Source organism: Xenopus laevis, chromosome 1L (assembly GCF_017654675.1).
Source record: "Xenopus laevis strain J_2021 chromosome 1L, Xenopus_laevis_v10.1, whole genome shotgun sequence".
NCBI classification, from domain to species: domain Eukaryota; kingdom Metazoa; phylum Chordata; class Amphibia; order Anura; family Pipidae; genus Xenopus; species Xenopus laevis.
Window position 1 is genome coordinate 179,990,085 of NC_054371.1, and position 16,793 is coordinate 180,006,877.

General features: G+C 41.3%; 1 protein-coding gene across 1 annotated transcript in view; it reads left to right on the forward strand.

Annotated features, from left to right (window-relative positions):
* Nucleotides 1-1,779: 1,779 nt before the first annotated feature.
* Nucleotides 1,780-16,793, forward strand: part of susd2.L (sushi domain containing 2 L homeolog) — a gene marked incomplete in the record, with an annotated part of 71,180 nt that continues 56,166 nt past the window's right edge. The window contains 1 exon segment of the mRNA NM_001093978.1: nucleotides 1,780-1,898. Within this exon segment, the coding sequence (NP_001087447.1) occupies nucleotides 1,835-1,898 (64 nt within the window).

A 16,793-nucleotide genomic window follows, 5' to 3' on the forward strand; every position in this document is an offset into this window, starting at 1 on the left:
GTTTACATGTCCTTTAAGCATGTGAATAACCCCAACTTGCCCGGTCTTTCCTCATAGCCAGCTAAATTGGCCTTCTCTGGACCCTCTCTAATGCAATAATGTCCTGTTTGAGCGCTGGAGACCAAAACTGTACGGCATATTCTATATGAGACCTTTCCAGGGCTCTGTACAGTGGCCTTTGATGCTGCTGAGTTTATCATCTACAAGGACTTCAAGGCCCTTTTCCATTATGGATTTGCCTAGTACAGTCCCATTAAGGGTATAAGTGGCTAATGTTTGTAAAAAAAAAAAAAAGCAAGGGTTAAATTAACTTTTTATATGACAACTTTTTATATGCAACTGCTGCCGCTTTCCTGTAGCTGTGGCACAGCTTATAACCATTAAGTAAACAAATACAGTCCTCTGCACTCAACCCATTATCAATATATTTAAGACATTTTGTGCATACTGCTACTAAAAAATGCCTTACCCTTTAAACAAAACAGGGATTGTTTGTCCATATATTGCAATATATTTAAGCTGGCCAACTTCGTCAAAGGCACCCCCGCCTAATGGTTTTAAAAATTAGTGGTGAGCACAACTTTCCCTTGCTTGTTATAGTTATACAGGAGCAGTGACCAGCTCCATGTTGTAGCTCCCACCCTTCCCAGCTATAGTCAGGTGATCCCACTGGTGTCTAATAAAAGGGCAGCCAAGTTTGGGAGTTTTACTTTGAAAGCAGCTAGTAAGTTGCAGGTAAAACCTAGTCCCTTTGTAAAATGTATAATGAAGCAATAGAATTCTTAATGAATCAGATAAAATTGAGCATAGGACTGGCCAGATATGGGATGACTTTGACGTAGTTGGCCAGCTTAAATATATTGCTATATATGGACAAATAATCCCTGTGTTGTTTAAAGGGTAAGGCATTTTTCAGTAGCAGTATGAACAAAATGTCTCTGTCTTAAATATATTGATAATGGCTTGAGTGCAGAGGACTCTTGTATTTGTCTATATGTATTTTATGGTCACAGCCTCATTGCACCCCCGCCTAATGGTTTTAAAAATTAGTGGTGAGCACAACTTTCCCTTGCTTGTTATAACCATTAAGTACTCTGCACTCCTAGGTGTGCACAGCATTTGCTCAAAGTCCAAGATTTGTCGTGGGAAAGCAGTGCCAAAGAAACCCTGCCTTACGTATAAGAGGGGGGAACCAATCTTATATGGTATAGAGCTGTTGTCTGTGACAAGGTGCACTCTAGACTTACAAAGAGTTTATTGAACCCTTGCTTCTCAGTTGCTTTAGTTGCACTTTAAATCCGGCATTTATTTTTAATAACCTGATAAATTATTATTTTTAATAACCTGATCTTGAAATGATTTATGTTCCTGAATTGAACCCATTAATAGATACATCCCAGCTGCTGCATGGAAGCAGGTACAAGAATGAGGGGAAGGAACAGCATCAGAGTTTAATTGTAGTATTATCACAGTGTCTGGCTTGCAGTCTCTTTTGTGATTAGCTTCCTGCCAGCATACAGTACTACAAACTCTGGAACTTTTCAAGAGTTATTTCTTGTCTGGGAACCCTGCCAGGCTCAAGGCTCTGTAGCACTTTGCAGCTGGCTGAGGCCACATCTCTGCGGGCAGCCAGAGCAGGCAGGATCTGCAGAATAAAGGGGAGGCTCTGCTTGCTCCTCCCTATCTGTGTGCACAGGGGCTGGCACGGTGTGAGTGTGTGAGGCAGTAACAGCTGGGAGAGTCCCAGTGTATCTCCTGGCAGGCCAGAAAGAATCTACTACTCTGTCACATTGGCACTCGCTCACATTGTAGCAAACAGCAGGCACCAGGCACCATGCCTGCATTACTTCTCATCTACATAGGACTCCTTTCACTCACTCTTGAGCCCGAGGTGTCAGGTAAGTCTACACATTCTACGCTATCCAAATGTGATCAATGAACCTGACCAGCTCTTTGCCTCTAGGCTGGCTGGCATGCTGTGCACTTCTCCCATTACCGATCATAAAATATATTTTCACTTAGCTATTGGCAAAGTTTGATGAGCGTAAATATTTAATTTATGACAGTTCAATGGTTTTGAATCTGTCCTTCCTGCTGAAGTAGACTTCCAGGAGTGCTGAGAGATGTGCAGGTCTGGAATCAGCACCACTTAAACTTGTAATGGACTGTTTGAAATGTGCCCATTTGTGGGACAACTGAAAGTACTTGCTCCTCTCCAGAGAAGTGCGATTTATAGACTTTTCCTTTTAATGAAAAGTTGATAGAAATTGAAAATATGTATCTGTTGAAGTTACGGTGAAGTACATCATTTTGGTAATGTTTTGCTGAAATTAAATCGAATCCTTCCTACTAGGGATGCATCGAATCCTTAGTGAAAGATCTGGCCGAATACCAAACCAAATACCAATAGGGGCTGGAAAAGTAAAAAGTGGCATAAAAGTCACGTGATTTTTCCGACCCACCCCTAAATTGCTTTCAAATTAGGATTTGAATCCTGGATTCAGTGCATCCCTACTTCCTACCCCATAAATCTGGAGAGAGACATTAACAAAAAAAAGAGTATTAACAAAAAAACTATTGATCAGTGCACATTAAAGAAAGTTTAAGAAAGGTAACTGTACACTATATTATTGCAAAGGATGCTGACATTACCATCATGGGTTGATTGCCTACTCCATGTAATACTATTTGATTCACTTGTGTTCCAGCGAGGCTATTAATATGCATTGGTTTGATTGCTTAAATGGGCTGAGTGCTAGGCTGGGTACTACCCGGACCAATCCATGGCATTATTACAGATGGCCATACATACATACAGACAGTTCAGTAAACTTGACTACTTGTGCACTACTTTGGATCAACAGGTTCTGGTTTGTTGTGGAAGCCCCGAGTTAATTTCAGTTTTTGTTCAAAAAGAGGAATAATTCTTGTTCTTAACTAATTCTCTGTTTTATCTCATGTCAAGAAATGTGCAGCTGCCTATATGTCACAACTATCCTGCAAAATGAACTTTTTATAAGTTCTGCATGTATGTTAAACACAAATATCACAATAAAGGTGGCCATACACGGATAGATCCGCTCGTTTGGCGATGTCGCCAAACGAGCGGATCTCCCTCCGATATGCCCACCTTGAGGTGGGCAATATCGGGCTGATCCGATCGTGGGCCCTAGGGCCCAACGATCGGGTCCTTCACGTTCGCAAACGTGCGGTCGGATCGCGGGACCGCATCAACGAACAGATGCGGCCGCGATCCGACGGGATTTTTAACCCCATCCGATCGAGATCTGGCCGACTTTCGGCCAGATCTCGATCGGGGAAGCCCGTCGGGGGCCCCCATACACGGGCCAATAAGCTGCTGACTTGGTCTGTCGGCAGCTTTTATCGGCCCGTGTATGGCCACCTTAAGCTGACCATGTACATCAACAGAGAGAGATATATTCACTGATCCATCGCTTTTATCCGTGTATTTGTTTGTCTGGGTTCAATGAACATGAACCTGCTGACAGTAAGTTATAAAGATGAACTTTTACCCAAGATTTGTACTTTATTTTATTAGCCTGAGACAGGTTCTCTTGCAGTATTTCCTTATTGTTTGCAAATTTTCCCTTTAATTTTAAAAAGCTGCTCAATGCCTGCTGATGAAAAGTAGCCCTGCAGCATCATGCTAGTACTGTAAGCACGCTTCTCTCTATGGGGCAAATTTACTTACCTTCAAAGTTGCGCTAGCTTTGGCTTCACCGCACTTCGCCAGGCATAAATTCACGAAGATACGAAGTTGCGCACAAGTTACCGATCATTTGCGAAGTTGCGCAGCGGTTCGAAGTTACGTTATCGATGGCAAATTTACATACGGCGTGCAGTTAAAGTACAATGGGCGTATATGCAGCAGCAAACACATTACACTACACAAGGCCAGGGAACCTTAATAAATGTATTCTAATTCCCTACACATGTGCCCACTGTATAGTTTAGGTGCCATATGTTATCAAATGTAGGGGGGGAAGGATGGTACCCTAAAAAAAAAAAAGTCGATCTTTTTCAGCCTATTAACCTATAAAAAGTAAAAGACGCCAGCGTTTTTTTGGGACTTAGAAAAAAGTGTAAACTTTTTTTTGGACCATCCCTATCTACTCTATTGCACTTCGCCTGGTCTGAGGTGGCGAAGTCAAGTCTGGCGCAAGAGGTAACGTTTATGAAAATCTGCAACTTAGTGAATTAGTGTAGTTACGTTCCTTCGCCAGAGCGCAACTTCACCTGGTGTAAGGGTGCGAAGTAGCACTAGAGTAGGTCCACTTTGCTAGCAAATTTACACCAGCACCCGTTAGTAAATCGGTAAAAATCACGCTGACTAATTTTTGCTAGCGTTAGCCACTTTGCCCTTTAGTAAATTTGCCCCTATGTTTTTGCCACATCACAGCAGTGTCACTATTGTGCTTTTTAGCAAATTCCTCATGTGGTTCATTAGTGCCCCCCTCCCATACAGGCCTGTATTATGCAGATATATCATTGATCCATACCTACAGTGAAGTATGGTGGCAGCATTATATGGTGGAGCTACTTTTCATCAGCAAAGGCTGGGCACCAATAACTATTTCAGTCTTCAAACCGGCTGAGCCTTTTTCTGGTGCTACTTCATGGTATTGGTTCAAATGCTGATGTCCCTTTGCTTGTAAAGCACTCCATTCCCTGCATATGTGTTTAGCTCTAACATCAATACTTGTCAGACTATTTCAGTTCAAGTACCCATTGGAGGTTGAACTTTTGGTCAGGGTCCCCCATAGTTCATAACAAGGTTAAATATATAGGCAGAGATGAACCACAATAATGGCACCTGTAAGTGTTCGGTTATGTGGAACAGTAACGCCACAAAATGAAAGTGTTTTAAAATAACGACCGTATAATGTACTGTTGCCCTGCACTGGTAAAACTGATGTGTTTGCTTCAAAAAGAATACTATAGTTTATATAAATAAGCTGCTGTGTAGCCATGGGGGCAGCCATTCAAGCACAGTATACACCATGGATAAGTTCTAAAGAATCCCATTGTATACTACAGAGCTTATCTGTTGATTTTCCTGTGCCTTTTCTCCTTTTTCAGCTTGAATGGCTGCCCCCATGACAACACAGCAGCTTGTTTATAAAAACTATAGTAGAGTTTCTGCAGCAAACACAGCAATCAGGGCATTATATTTTAAAATATTTTAATGCACTTTCATATTTTGGTGTTACTGTTCCTTTAACTTGTAAACTCCAAAAAAATGCTATGTCATTCAGTTATTTCCTTTTTAGTGGGACATTCACTGTAATGCTGCTGTGTGCCTTTCAGCAAACTAAAATCTTTCACTTAGGAAGGACACATAAACTGAATTTGCAAATCACAGACTGACATAGTGGTCAGAGTCTGGTACTAATGGAGAAATTTAACCTCCACCCAGGTGCAGCTGCACCATAGGCCTGGGCTTCCCACAAATCTGGGCCTGCCTGCACCTGAATTTAACTCACAAAACCTTAACCCACATCCAACCTAAAATATTGCCAGTGAATGACCTGCATACAACCCATACCCATGTCTGAGAGGGAATCTTCTGAAGCAGATGAGGAATGCACTACACCAGTCTGACCCACATTCAACAGTTACCTGCAATGGTCACCCAATTTGTAACCTGAACGAGCCTGAATCAAACCTGCGGGATCAGCAGATTTCAGGTCAACATGCACATCACTACCTGGTGCCTAGGGCATCCTATACATATAGAGCAGACTAACATTATGGTTGTAACCCAGAATTTCACACACATTATTAATACTAATATTTTCCGTTGTTGATCTGCTGATACAGTATGTTTGGTGCTACTGTGTAATTACAGATGAAGCCACTTTGGTCCATGTGTTTAACACAGAATATCTAAACCCATTTAACCCACTTATCCCATTGGACCCAGAATATTGCATCACAACATCCCATCTAATTAAAGCGTTCACCATTGTGAACAACGGTGCTTTGGTATACTAATGAAAAGGTAGCATCAAATAAGTTAAGATGAAACCGTTTCTTCAGTTAATCCCGAGTCATGACGCATTTAACACACAAACCCAAGTGGCTTCATCTGTATATGAAGAGGATGAAGTAATTAAAACAAAAGATCTTGCTTCTAGAAGTGAGGCAACATTTTCCCTAAGTGAATTTTAGCCACTTACACTTGACATGTTTCTTGTTTGGGTCCTGAGTTTTGAACTCAGGTATATTGTATACATGTCAGGAGTCATAGATCATATATCTTATTTGGTATTGTTAAGCAGCTACTGCCTATGGATGTGCTTCTGTAGCCCACAAATACTACAAGGTTGAAGTTGATCAGATACCAAACACATACACTGTTTATGGGGATTCAGTCCGGCCTATCCCTACATGGTACCCTACCCTAGCCTTGATAAATATGTAAATTACATGAAAACAATTGGGGCAATTACACCCTCCTTGCTCTGAATGGACAAGTAATTAATCAGTTTTAAAATACCAATGTTTAAAACATTAAAACACATCCACTACTGTATAAAACTCATAAAAGCGCAGAGTTTGGTAAAACAGCCAGGCCATGTCTGTTTCCCATGGAACAATCTCATGTCAGATTTCTACTGAGCAGGGCATGTTTTCATGTTTTCAAATGTAACACTGTAACATCAAAATACCTAGTAACTAGTGATGTGCGGGTCAGGGTTTTCCTGACCCGTACCCGACCCTAACCTGCCTTGCTGCAATGCCCGCCCGCAACCGCGCTTCCTGGTCCTTTTATAGACCTGCGCCGACCCGCCGATGACGTCACAAAAGGTGCGGGGCGAGCAGACGCGAGACTATAAAACCGGAACCCAGAAGTAGGATGCCGGCATTTGAAGGTGGTGGGCGGGGAGAGCAGGAGAAGAGCTCAACCCGCCCACCACCCACCAGGAGCAGTGCGAGGTCGACTGATCACGGGTATCGGGTGGGCCTGCACATCACTACTAGTAACCCACAGCAACCATTCAAATCTTTGTTTTAAACAGGTGACTAGTAAATGTCACATACTTATTGGTTGCTCTGAATTACTATACTAATAGGACACTTTGCAGCTTTTATTACATGTTTTCCTATGTTTCAATCAAATCGTCCTTATTTCACACCTACACACTAAATGAGTCATTATCCTATATGCATATCTCACTTGTTGCAGCTTGACAGATCCACTGTTCATTATCTAATTTTTCATCCACATTTGTTGTCTCAAATACGTGGCTTAATCATAACAAGTCACTACATTGTACATTGTGAGCTTATAAATACGTTTCATCACAGTGCCTGATGAAGAAACTTCTCTTTTAAGTAGAACAAAGATCCTAAAATGGTTGCGAAGTGACAGTAGTCAGCACTGAGGGCTCACTGCCTAGGAATTATCTTAGATTCTCATCTGTCTTTTTTACCCACTCATGCAAATACTCTCAAAATCTTGTTTTATTCAGCTGTGCAACATTATCCGAATATGACTGTATCTCAGATACCACCAAAACACTTATTCAGTCTCTTATCTCCCTCCTTGACTACTGTAACATACTCCTTGCAGGTATTCCAACAAGTCACCTTTCACAACTCCAATCTGTTCTAAATGCTGATGCTACTCATTCATCTATCTCACTGGTCAACATCAGCTGCTCCCATATGCATGTCCTTTCACTGGCTCCCAATCTCCTCTAGAATCAAATTCAAACTACTCACACTTACATTCAAGGCCCTTAACAGTGAAGCCCCTCCCTATATCTCATCTCTGGTCTCAAAATACACTCCTTTGCTTTGCTTCTGACCTTCGCCTTTCTTCTCCTCTCATCAATTCAGCCCATTCTCGTCTAAAAGACTGCTCTTGAGCTTCTATTTTCTCTGGAACTCTCTGCCTCAAGCTGTCTCTCTCCTTCCTTCCAAACTTTCAAACGCTCCCTTCAAACCCACTTGTTTAAAAATGTTTATTTAATGTATCTTAATTAATCAGTCATAAAGGTATTATGAATCACATATTTGTTTCCAAAATGCCTGTCTCAATTGTACCGTAACCCTTCCTCTAACCCTATTGTTCTCTTTAAACTCGTGTTTGTTATTTACTATTTGTTCCCTGTTTGTTATCTAATGTAAAGCACTGCATAACTTGTTGGCGCTATATAAATAAATAAATGATGATGATGATGTTATGTGACCTAATATGACTTTTGTGGTCTGAGTCACCTGCTGTCTCACTGATTCTCATGCAGGATGATCAGATGGATATAGGTGAGATGTCAAATTACTTTGATTGGACAAAAAAGACTGGATCATTTGGCCCAGTGTTCTTTGAGATTTGTCTGCTTGGTCCTGCAGAGGTTGATGAAACTGATGGTCAGATATGAATTCCTCTACAACAGTGATTGTCAGACTTCTCTTTTTAGTTAAGACCTCTTGGAGGTCCAGTCTTTGGTCAGGCCCCCCTTATCTCAAAACACGGTTAGAGATGTAGAAAAATGTATCAGTTAGGGAACTACTACTCTGGAATATACATATAATTGCTCTTACAATTCGTATGCTTAGGTGTAGTTGTTGGCCAGTGTTCAAGTATATTGTACTTCCAGCAGAGCATGGTTCAGCACTGGAACCAGGAATTTATAATCTGAATATCAGCCCCAGCTGCGGGCCTTACTGTTCCCTTTTCATTTGGTAGAAATCCCTAAACTGTTGTTTGTGAGCCCCCTCCTTCTGCAGCTGCTGATGTTAGTAGCCTTTGATATAATGGCATCTGTGTTCATAGCATAACATTTAACAATCAGTGAAAAACTATTTAAGAGTAAGGGATTTGTGTATCTTTAAAGATCTTCTACTTTATGACTGTGTTAAGTTAAATTACTATATGGGGAGTATTTTCGCCACTTAACAGTAAAAATCAGCACAGCTCAAAGATCCTAAATACATCTAACAATGAAAGCGCACAAAGAAAGCTTTGTATTAAGAGATCAGTGATTATTGTGTGTGTTTGCCAATGCTCATAAAAGGCTCAGTGGGATATATGCATACACAGCTATTCTGTGCAAGCAGATCTGTACTGCCTCCATTTAGTAACAGCACATACTCCATATTCATAAAGGTAACTCTAGAGTTATGGCACATTTCATTACAGGTATGGAACCTGTTATCCAGAATGCTCAGGACCTGGGGTTTTCCAGATAATGGATCTTTCGGTAATTTGGATTTTAGAAAATCATATAAACATTGAAAAAACCGGGGCGTGGTTACCAACCTGATGTGAGCGGTCGCATATCTGCCGTGCTCTGTCCTTCGTTCGTATAATTATTCTGATATAGGTTATTAGACCCAACACTAACCCAAAAAGTGGATCAAATCTGGGATCCTCTTCCACCACAACAACTAATGGGGCAGAATCAGGCACAAAAAAGGGCGTCGGAAGCAGCCGCAAAGCTGGAGAAGTATGCCCAGGAAGGCCGCGATCAGCAAAATGGCGCCTCCACTTCAGGGCCTAACTCTCCGCCTGCCAAAAGCGACCCGAGTTCCCAAGACTTAGCAGAACCATCGATACGGGACGTTTTATCAGAGATCCGTTCAACAAGAGACACCTGTGCCTCACTCATCAGCGCCAAATGGATGAAATTAAAGTTGATCTCTCCCTCATAAGGCACAACATGCAGAAAATGCGTGAGAGGGCAATGGCGGCTGAGTAACGGATAAGTACACTTGAGGATTCCTGCCTGCCTCTCCAGGGCAGTGTGCAAGATCTACAGAAATCCCTGCAATCGGCGCAACAAAAAGCGGATGACCTAGAAAATAGGCTCAGTAGAAATAACCTACGTTTTGTAGGCTTTCTGGAGAATGCTGAAGGTGAAGCCCCTGAACTTTTCTTAGAAAACTGGCTAAGAGACACCTTTGGGCAACAATCTCTCTCCCAGTCCTTTGCGATTGAACGTGCACAAAGGGTCCCCACTAGACGCGGACCGGTGTTGCTACCCTGATTGCTAAGCAGGTACCCTTCCAACTATTATCACTTAAATCAGACCCCAGGGGTAGATTTCTTTTTTTGCATGCAACCGTATACCATAAAGAATATGTGATAGCCAATTTATACATTCCTCCACCATATGATCCGACATGTGTTTCCCAACTTACACAATTTATAGCCCAATTTCCCCATGCAAGAGTGATAGCCACAGGGGACTTCAATACATTGATGGACCCTGCCTTAGACAGAATGCAAATTCACCCTAGTTACATTACAGATACACAATCCAACCTACCCTCACTTACTAGTAATGTAGGCCTTACAGAGGCCTGGAGATTCCTTCACCCTGATCTTAAACAATACTCATGCTTTTCAATGTCACACAGAGGGTGGAATACCTACCTAGGTGTATTACAGACCATGCCCCCCTAGAGATAATAGTTAATGTAACGAACGACCAGTCCAGACCTAGATGGTCTTTACATCCTTTGTGGCTTACAATCCTTAACAATGACAAGGAACATGTTGCCACAATGAAGGAATTTTTTCAGCTGAATCAGGGCTCTGCCAATGTCATCTGGGACTCATTTAAAGCTTACCTTAGAGCAGGGATCCCCAACCTTTATAACCTGTGAGCCACATTCTCATGTAAAAAGAGTTGGGGAGCGACACAAGCATAAAAAAGTTCTTGGGTGGTGCAAAATAAGGGTTGTGATTGGCTATTTGATAGCCCCTATGTGGAATGTCAGTTTCAAGGAGGCTCTGTTAATATACCTTTTTATGCAACTAAAACTTGTCTCCAAGCCTGGAATTCAAAAATAAGCACTTGCTTTGAATGAGAGCAACATCCAAGGGGTTGGGGAGCAACATGTTGCTCACGAGCTACTGGTTAGGGACCACTGCCTTAGAAGGTACATGAACAAGGAAATATCTTCATATAAAAAGCAATCCAGACAAGCCCAGCAGGCATTAGTGGTTGAAGTCACACATATAGAAAAGGTTCTCACAGATAACCCTTCACTAGAACTGGCTGCTCAATTAAAACAAGCTCAGGGGAAATATGCAAAGACTATGTGGGAAAGATCCCAGTATAAACATTTGTTTGCCAAAGCCTGCATTTTAGAACAAGGAGAGAGGGCAGGCAGAATGTTAGCTCTGCTAAGTAGGGCCCAATCTACTCCCCCCATGATAGTAAAACTTAAAAAGGCAGACTCAGCAGTCACCACAGACCCTAAAGAAATTAATCAAATTATGACAACCTTCTATACAGAACTGTATAGCTCTAAACTAGAACGTGGGGAAACAGCACTGGATAGATTCTTAGGTAGGTTGAGGTTCCCTACCTTAACTGAAGAATTTAAGCAGTTCTTTGAACAGCCCTTGTCAATAATTGAAATTCAGGAGGCAATTGACTCTTTTCCCTCTGGTAAAGCAGCGGGATCTGATGGTATTCCAATTGAATTAGCAACTCCTGAGGCTTATAGACCAATATCGCTTTTAACAACTGATGTAAAAATACTGGTGAAGGTGCTTGCGAGACGGCTAAATAAAGTAATAACCCAAATAATTACTGAAGACCAAACTAGCTTCATCCCTCAAAAAACCAACGCACACAATATTAGAAGGTTGTTGCTCAATTTATGTTTGGACCACTGTAATAAGGGTCAGAGAGCAGCTGCTACTTTGGACATAGCCAAAGCATTCGATACGGTTGAATGGGCATATCTATGGAGAGTAACTAATCCAACTTCTATACAAAGCCCCGGTGGCGTCCCTAAGACTCAATGCCTCACAAACTGAAAACTTTACTCTAGCAAGGGGAACCCGTCAGGGGTGCCCTTTGTCCCCTTTGTTGTTCACCATGGCCATTGAACCTCTAGCCTTAGCAATTAATTAAAATCTCTGTATTGTTGGCCTGCAGTTGGCGAATAGAGAAGAAAAAGTACAATGTATGCAGACGATACCCTAGTGTATTTGGGAGACATACAAAATTCACTGGCAGAACTTCTGGCAATAACAGCTGACTTTGGGTGAATTTTAAAAATGAATCCCTCCAAATCAGCACTTTTTCCAATTGAGCCCATAATTGGCCCACTGAATCCAGATTGTGCTAAACTGCAAATGGTTGACAAACTTACTTATTTGGGAATTCAAATTGCTATACCCATCTCTTCCTATTACACTCTTAACATTACGCCCCTACCTCAATGGACACAAGCCATATTTCTAGCACGGGATCTCTTTCCTTTGGGTCCCACTGGGCGTATACAACTTATAAAGATGGTGATTGCCCCAAAAATTCTTTACGTCCTGTGGCATGCGCCCATCAAGATACAGGTCCCCTTTTTTTAGTAGACTGTCCATAAAAACACTACAAAGACCCAAAACTGAAGGTGGCATGGCCCTCCCAGATATGCCCTTGTATTATGTCTCAGCCCAACTCTCACAAATCCATACTTTGAAAAGAGGATGCTCTAAAACAACTTTGGCAGTGACTACTAAAAACTGATCTCCCCCATTCTATGCTATTTTGGCCCTGAACCTGTATAAGAAAAAGCAGATGACAATTAATTTCCCAATAGTGGAATCTCAGAAACTCAGTTTAGAATGGTCTCTCCAGTTCGTATAACCTGCAATATTGGAACTGCAAACCCCCTTATGGTATAAAAGTAAACTGGGCCCCTCTGGATAAATTAATCCCTCCAAAAGAGTGGTTATAGGCTGGTGTGTGGTCCATAGGCCAGGTTTGGTCAGACCAGGGAATTATACCCTTTAATGAATTAAAACAAACATATTCATTGCCCACCTCACAGTGGCTAATATACCATAAAGTGAGAGCTGCGCCTTACAGGCTGAATAAGTCCACCTGCAGTTTGATACCTCCTCGATAATGGAATTATTGCAATCCGAGAACTCCAGGCACTCTATAACGCTCTTGTACAAAGAGCTACCAAACCTCTTACTACGGAAAAACACAATAAAAGTAAGGGCACAATGGGAACTCTCCATTGACTTTATAACTGATGACCAATGGGCCCAGGTGTTACTGACCCCATTGAATATTTCCCCCATATATAAATATAGAATATTGCAATTGTATTTGATACACAGGGCTTATTACACAAGATCTAGGTTGCACAAAATCAACCCTGGTATCCCAGCAACCTGTGTGAGATGCAATGCAGCGGAGGCAACGTTAATTCGGCCCTGTGCTCAAAGAATATTGGGCCGAAATACCAAAATCCTAGGCTTTGAGCTTCCACTTGACCCCAAAATTCTCACCTGAGTTAAAAAAAAAACATTGAAAAAACCCAATAGGCTGGTTTTGCTTCCAGTAAGTATTAACTATATCTTAGTTAGGCTCAAGTTCAGAATATTATTTTATTATTATTATAGAGATAAAGGAAATCATTCCTAAACATTCGGATTGTTTGGATAAAATGGTGTCTATGGGACATAGCCTTTCCATCATTTGGAACTTTCTGGATAATGGGTTTCCGGATAAAAAAATCTCATACCTGTACTATCATTGGAAAAGATTTGTTCTTTGCCCTTCTTGAATCTCTATATGAGTCTGCAAAGCAGGGGTAACCAAATACATTTCATGACAATTTCCACAATGAATAATTAAAGATTAATTTATGACTGAATCCAACTTTTTCCAAGTGATACTGACATTCTGAAAGTGGTCTTAGTGGGTTGCAAATATATGGTTTATACAGAGGTGCATTGTTTTAAAACACCCCAATAAATGCTGAGTATTGTATCAGTGCTGCATAATACAGGTATGAGACCTGTTATCCAGAATGCTTGGGACCTGGGGGTTTTCCGGATAACGGATCCTCTATAATTTGGATCCTCATACCTTAAGTCTACTAGAAGATCATGTAAACATTAAATAAACCCAATAGGCTTTATTTTGCTTCCAATAAGGATTAATTATATCTTAGTCTGGATCAAGTACAAGCTACTGTTTTATTATCACAGAAAAAGGAAATAATTTTTTCAAATTTGGATTATTTGGATAAATGTATGAAAGACAGCTTTTCCATAATTTGGAGCTTTCTGGATAACAGGTTTCTGAGTAATGGATCCCATACCTGTATACAGAAACTAGGGATCTCCAGTAAAAGTTGACAGGCTATTTTGTAACTTTTTATAGGAATTGGATGTATTAATATACTAATTATTGTACATTGTTACAGTTTGCAGTTACAGTATTTAACTATAGTTCAAACACTTAAAGCAGAAAAAGGTTTGCAATTACTTACATGTATCTTTATCAAAAAGCAGCAGTTCTGTTATCTTTAGTGGCTGGAATTCAAGCAGTGGTCACAGATCCTACTTGAAAGCTGACAGTTTGTATGACATAAGCTTTGTAAATCAGTCAAAAGAACAAAAGTAAATGGTATTTTATAAAACGTACATATTGTAATTAACAGGGCAGCACTAATTAGATGTAAATAAAATCGAAAAGGGAATACTGTCATTAAAAAGGTAAATAGTGGGTCTCAAGTTGTCTTTAACTGTGTAAGACATTTCAGCAATTACTTTTAGACCATGTTGTGAGTGCAAGGTGCATAGAGTGGGAATGTGTGTGCCCTTGGAACTTTAGATACTCAGGGGCACATTTACTAAGCTCGAGTGAAGAATTCGAATAATAAAAAATTCTAATTTTAAAGTATTTTTTTGGCTACTTTGACCATGGTATGGATCGAATTTGATCGAATCAAATGATTCGAACGATTCAAAGTGGAAATCGTTCGACTATTCGATAATCAATGTACTGTCTCTTTAAAAAAATACTTCGACTACATACTCCGCCACTTTAAACCTACCGAGATACAATGTTAGCCTATGGGGACCTTTCCCAGCACTTTTCTAACCTTTTTTTGATCGATCGCTTAAAATCGTTTGATTCAAAGGATTTTATCGTTCGATCAAACGATTTTTACTTTGATCGATCGAAGGATTTGCGCTAAATCCTTCGAATTCGATATTCGAATAGGAAGGATTTAAATTCGAGGGTCGAATTCAAGGGTTTATTAACCCTCGATATTCGACCCTTGATAAATGTGCCCCTCCGTTTGGATGACAAAAATACTCATCGCAATGAGTCAGTGTATATACGTCTTCAGTATTTAATTAAGCACCAATAAACTTGTTACCTAAAGCTATAAAAATGAGCAAAAGCTTTATCTCTTTATAACAAATTCTTTTAGGGCTCTTAAACAAGGCCGTTTTTGCCTGAGTTGCGCTTTCTTCCATTCAGCCGCAGGGGAGCGCAGGAGTAGACGCACTCAATTATTGTGAAGGGGGCTGTACTCACATAGACGCATGTATGTGCCAAGCACGGGTGAAATGCAACATGCTGCATCCCACCTGCGTTTGCCACTTACATGCGTCTGTGTGCGTACAGCCCCCTTCACTATAATTGAGTGCGTCTACTCCTGCGCTCCCCTGCGGCTGAACGGAAGAAAGTGCAACACAGGGGAACACAGGCAAGAACGGCCGTGTTTAAGAGCCCTAGACTGAGATGATTGATTTCTAAATGTTGTGCATCTGTGCTTATTTTCTTTTCATCAACAACTGTGTCTTATTAGATGCATTAAAGCTAACAAGGGAACAGATTTTCTTTTTACATAGGAATTATGTAAAACTGTTTAAAATGTTTATTTACTACAAAATAGTTTATCCCTCTTAAATTGGTAATTAGGAATATTAACCATTACCTCCCTTTTCAGTTCTATAAATCTCACCTATGGGCTAAAGACGGCAAAAGCATTAGGATCCTGTTGGAGAAGCAAACAATCAGGGCTCATGTGACCCAAGCAGCTTGCAGTGTTTAAACTGTAAATTGTGTAAATATGTGACACATGGATGGTTTTTAGCAAGGAAAATGAGATTGGAAAAGAGATGTAAATGCTAATGTAACACCCGCTTGGCGACCCTCCTGGTGCCAAGGTTGTACCAGCTTACCAACTCGGGTCCTGAGTCCCCTTTGCAAGGTGAAAGGTACTGGGAAAGCTCTTCTCTGGCAGTGCCTCCACCTAATGGGGTCCTGGAATACACCTGAGGATAGTCCCATTATGAAACAAATCAATCACACACTTTATTATATAACAAATATAACTTTATATAAAATAAGTGCATGTTTAAAGGCGAAGTAAAAGGTAACATTTCACACATAAATACATTTTAAAGCATGACCCACTACCCTAGAACATGTTGCAGCCCAGTCCTGGTGAGTCTATGCCAGGCAAAGTCCCGCACTACTCCTTTTGGCAGCCCAAGAGTTCCATCCCTTGTCCCCAAAAGAGTACAGTTCTAGGTAGCACTACCTGCCCACTTGCTTTCCCACAGGAAAGTGTTGCTCCCACATGGCAAGCACACAAACAGCCTGTTTCCATAAACAGGAGATCGCTGGATCCTTTCCTTCCCAAAGGTAACACTCACCCATGGGAGCCATACAGATGGTAGTCTCACACAGAGCTTATAGGCATCCACAGCGATGAAGATTCTTTATAAGCTCCAGACTCTCCCAGTCGAGCACACACAGAAACATCCTAGATCCTCTTCCTGTAAGGATCCGCTTCCACGTTCCTTCAGGCGCAGGCGCGCTCATCGGGGAACCGATGCGCGTCAGACGCCGGCGCGAAGGCCGCAGGGGCCGCAAGGCCGCAGGGGCGTCAGCGACGGACGCCGATGACGGACGCACTGACGTCAGCTGTGCGACGCCAGCGTGATGACGCCAGTTTGGCGCCAAATAAGCTCTATTTAGTCCTAACCA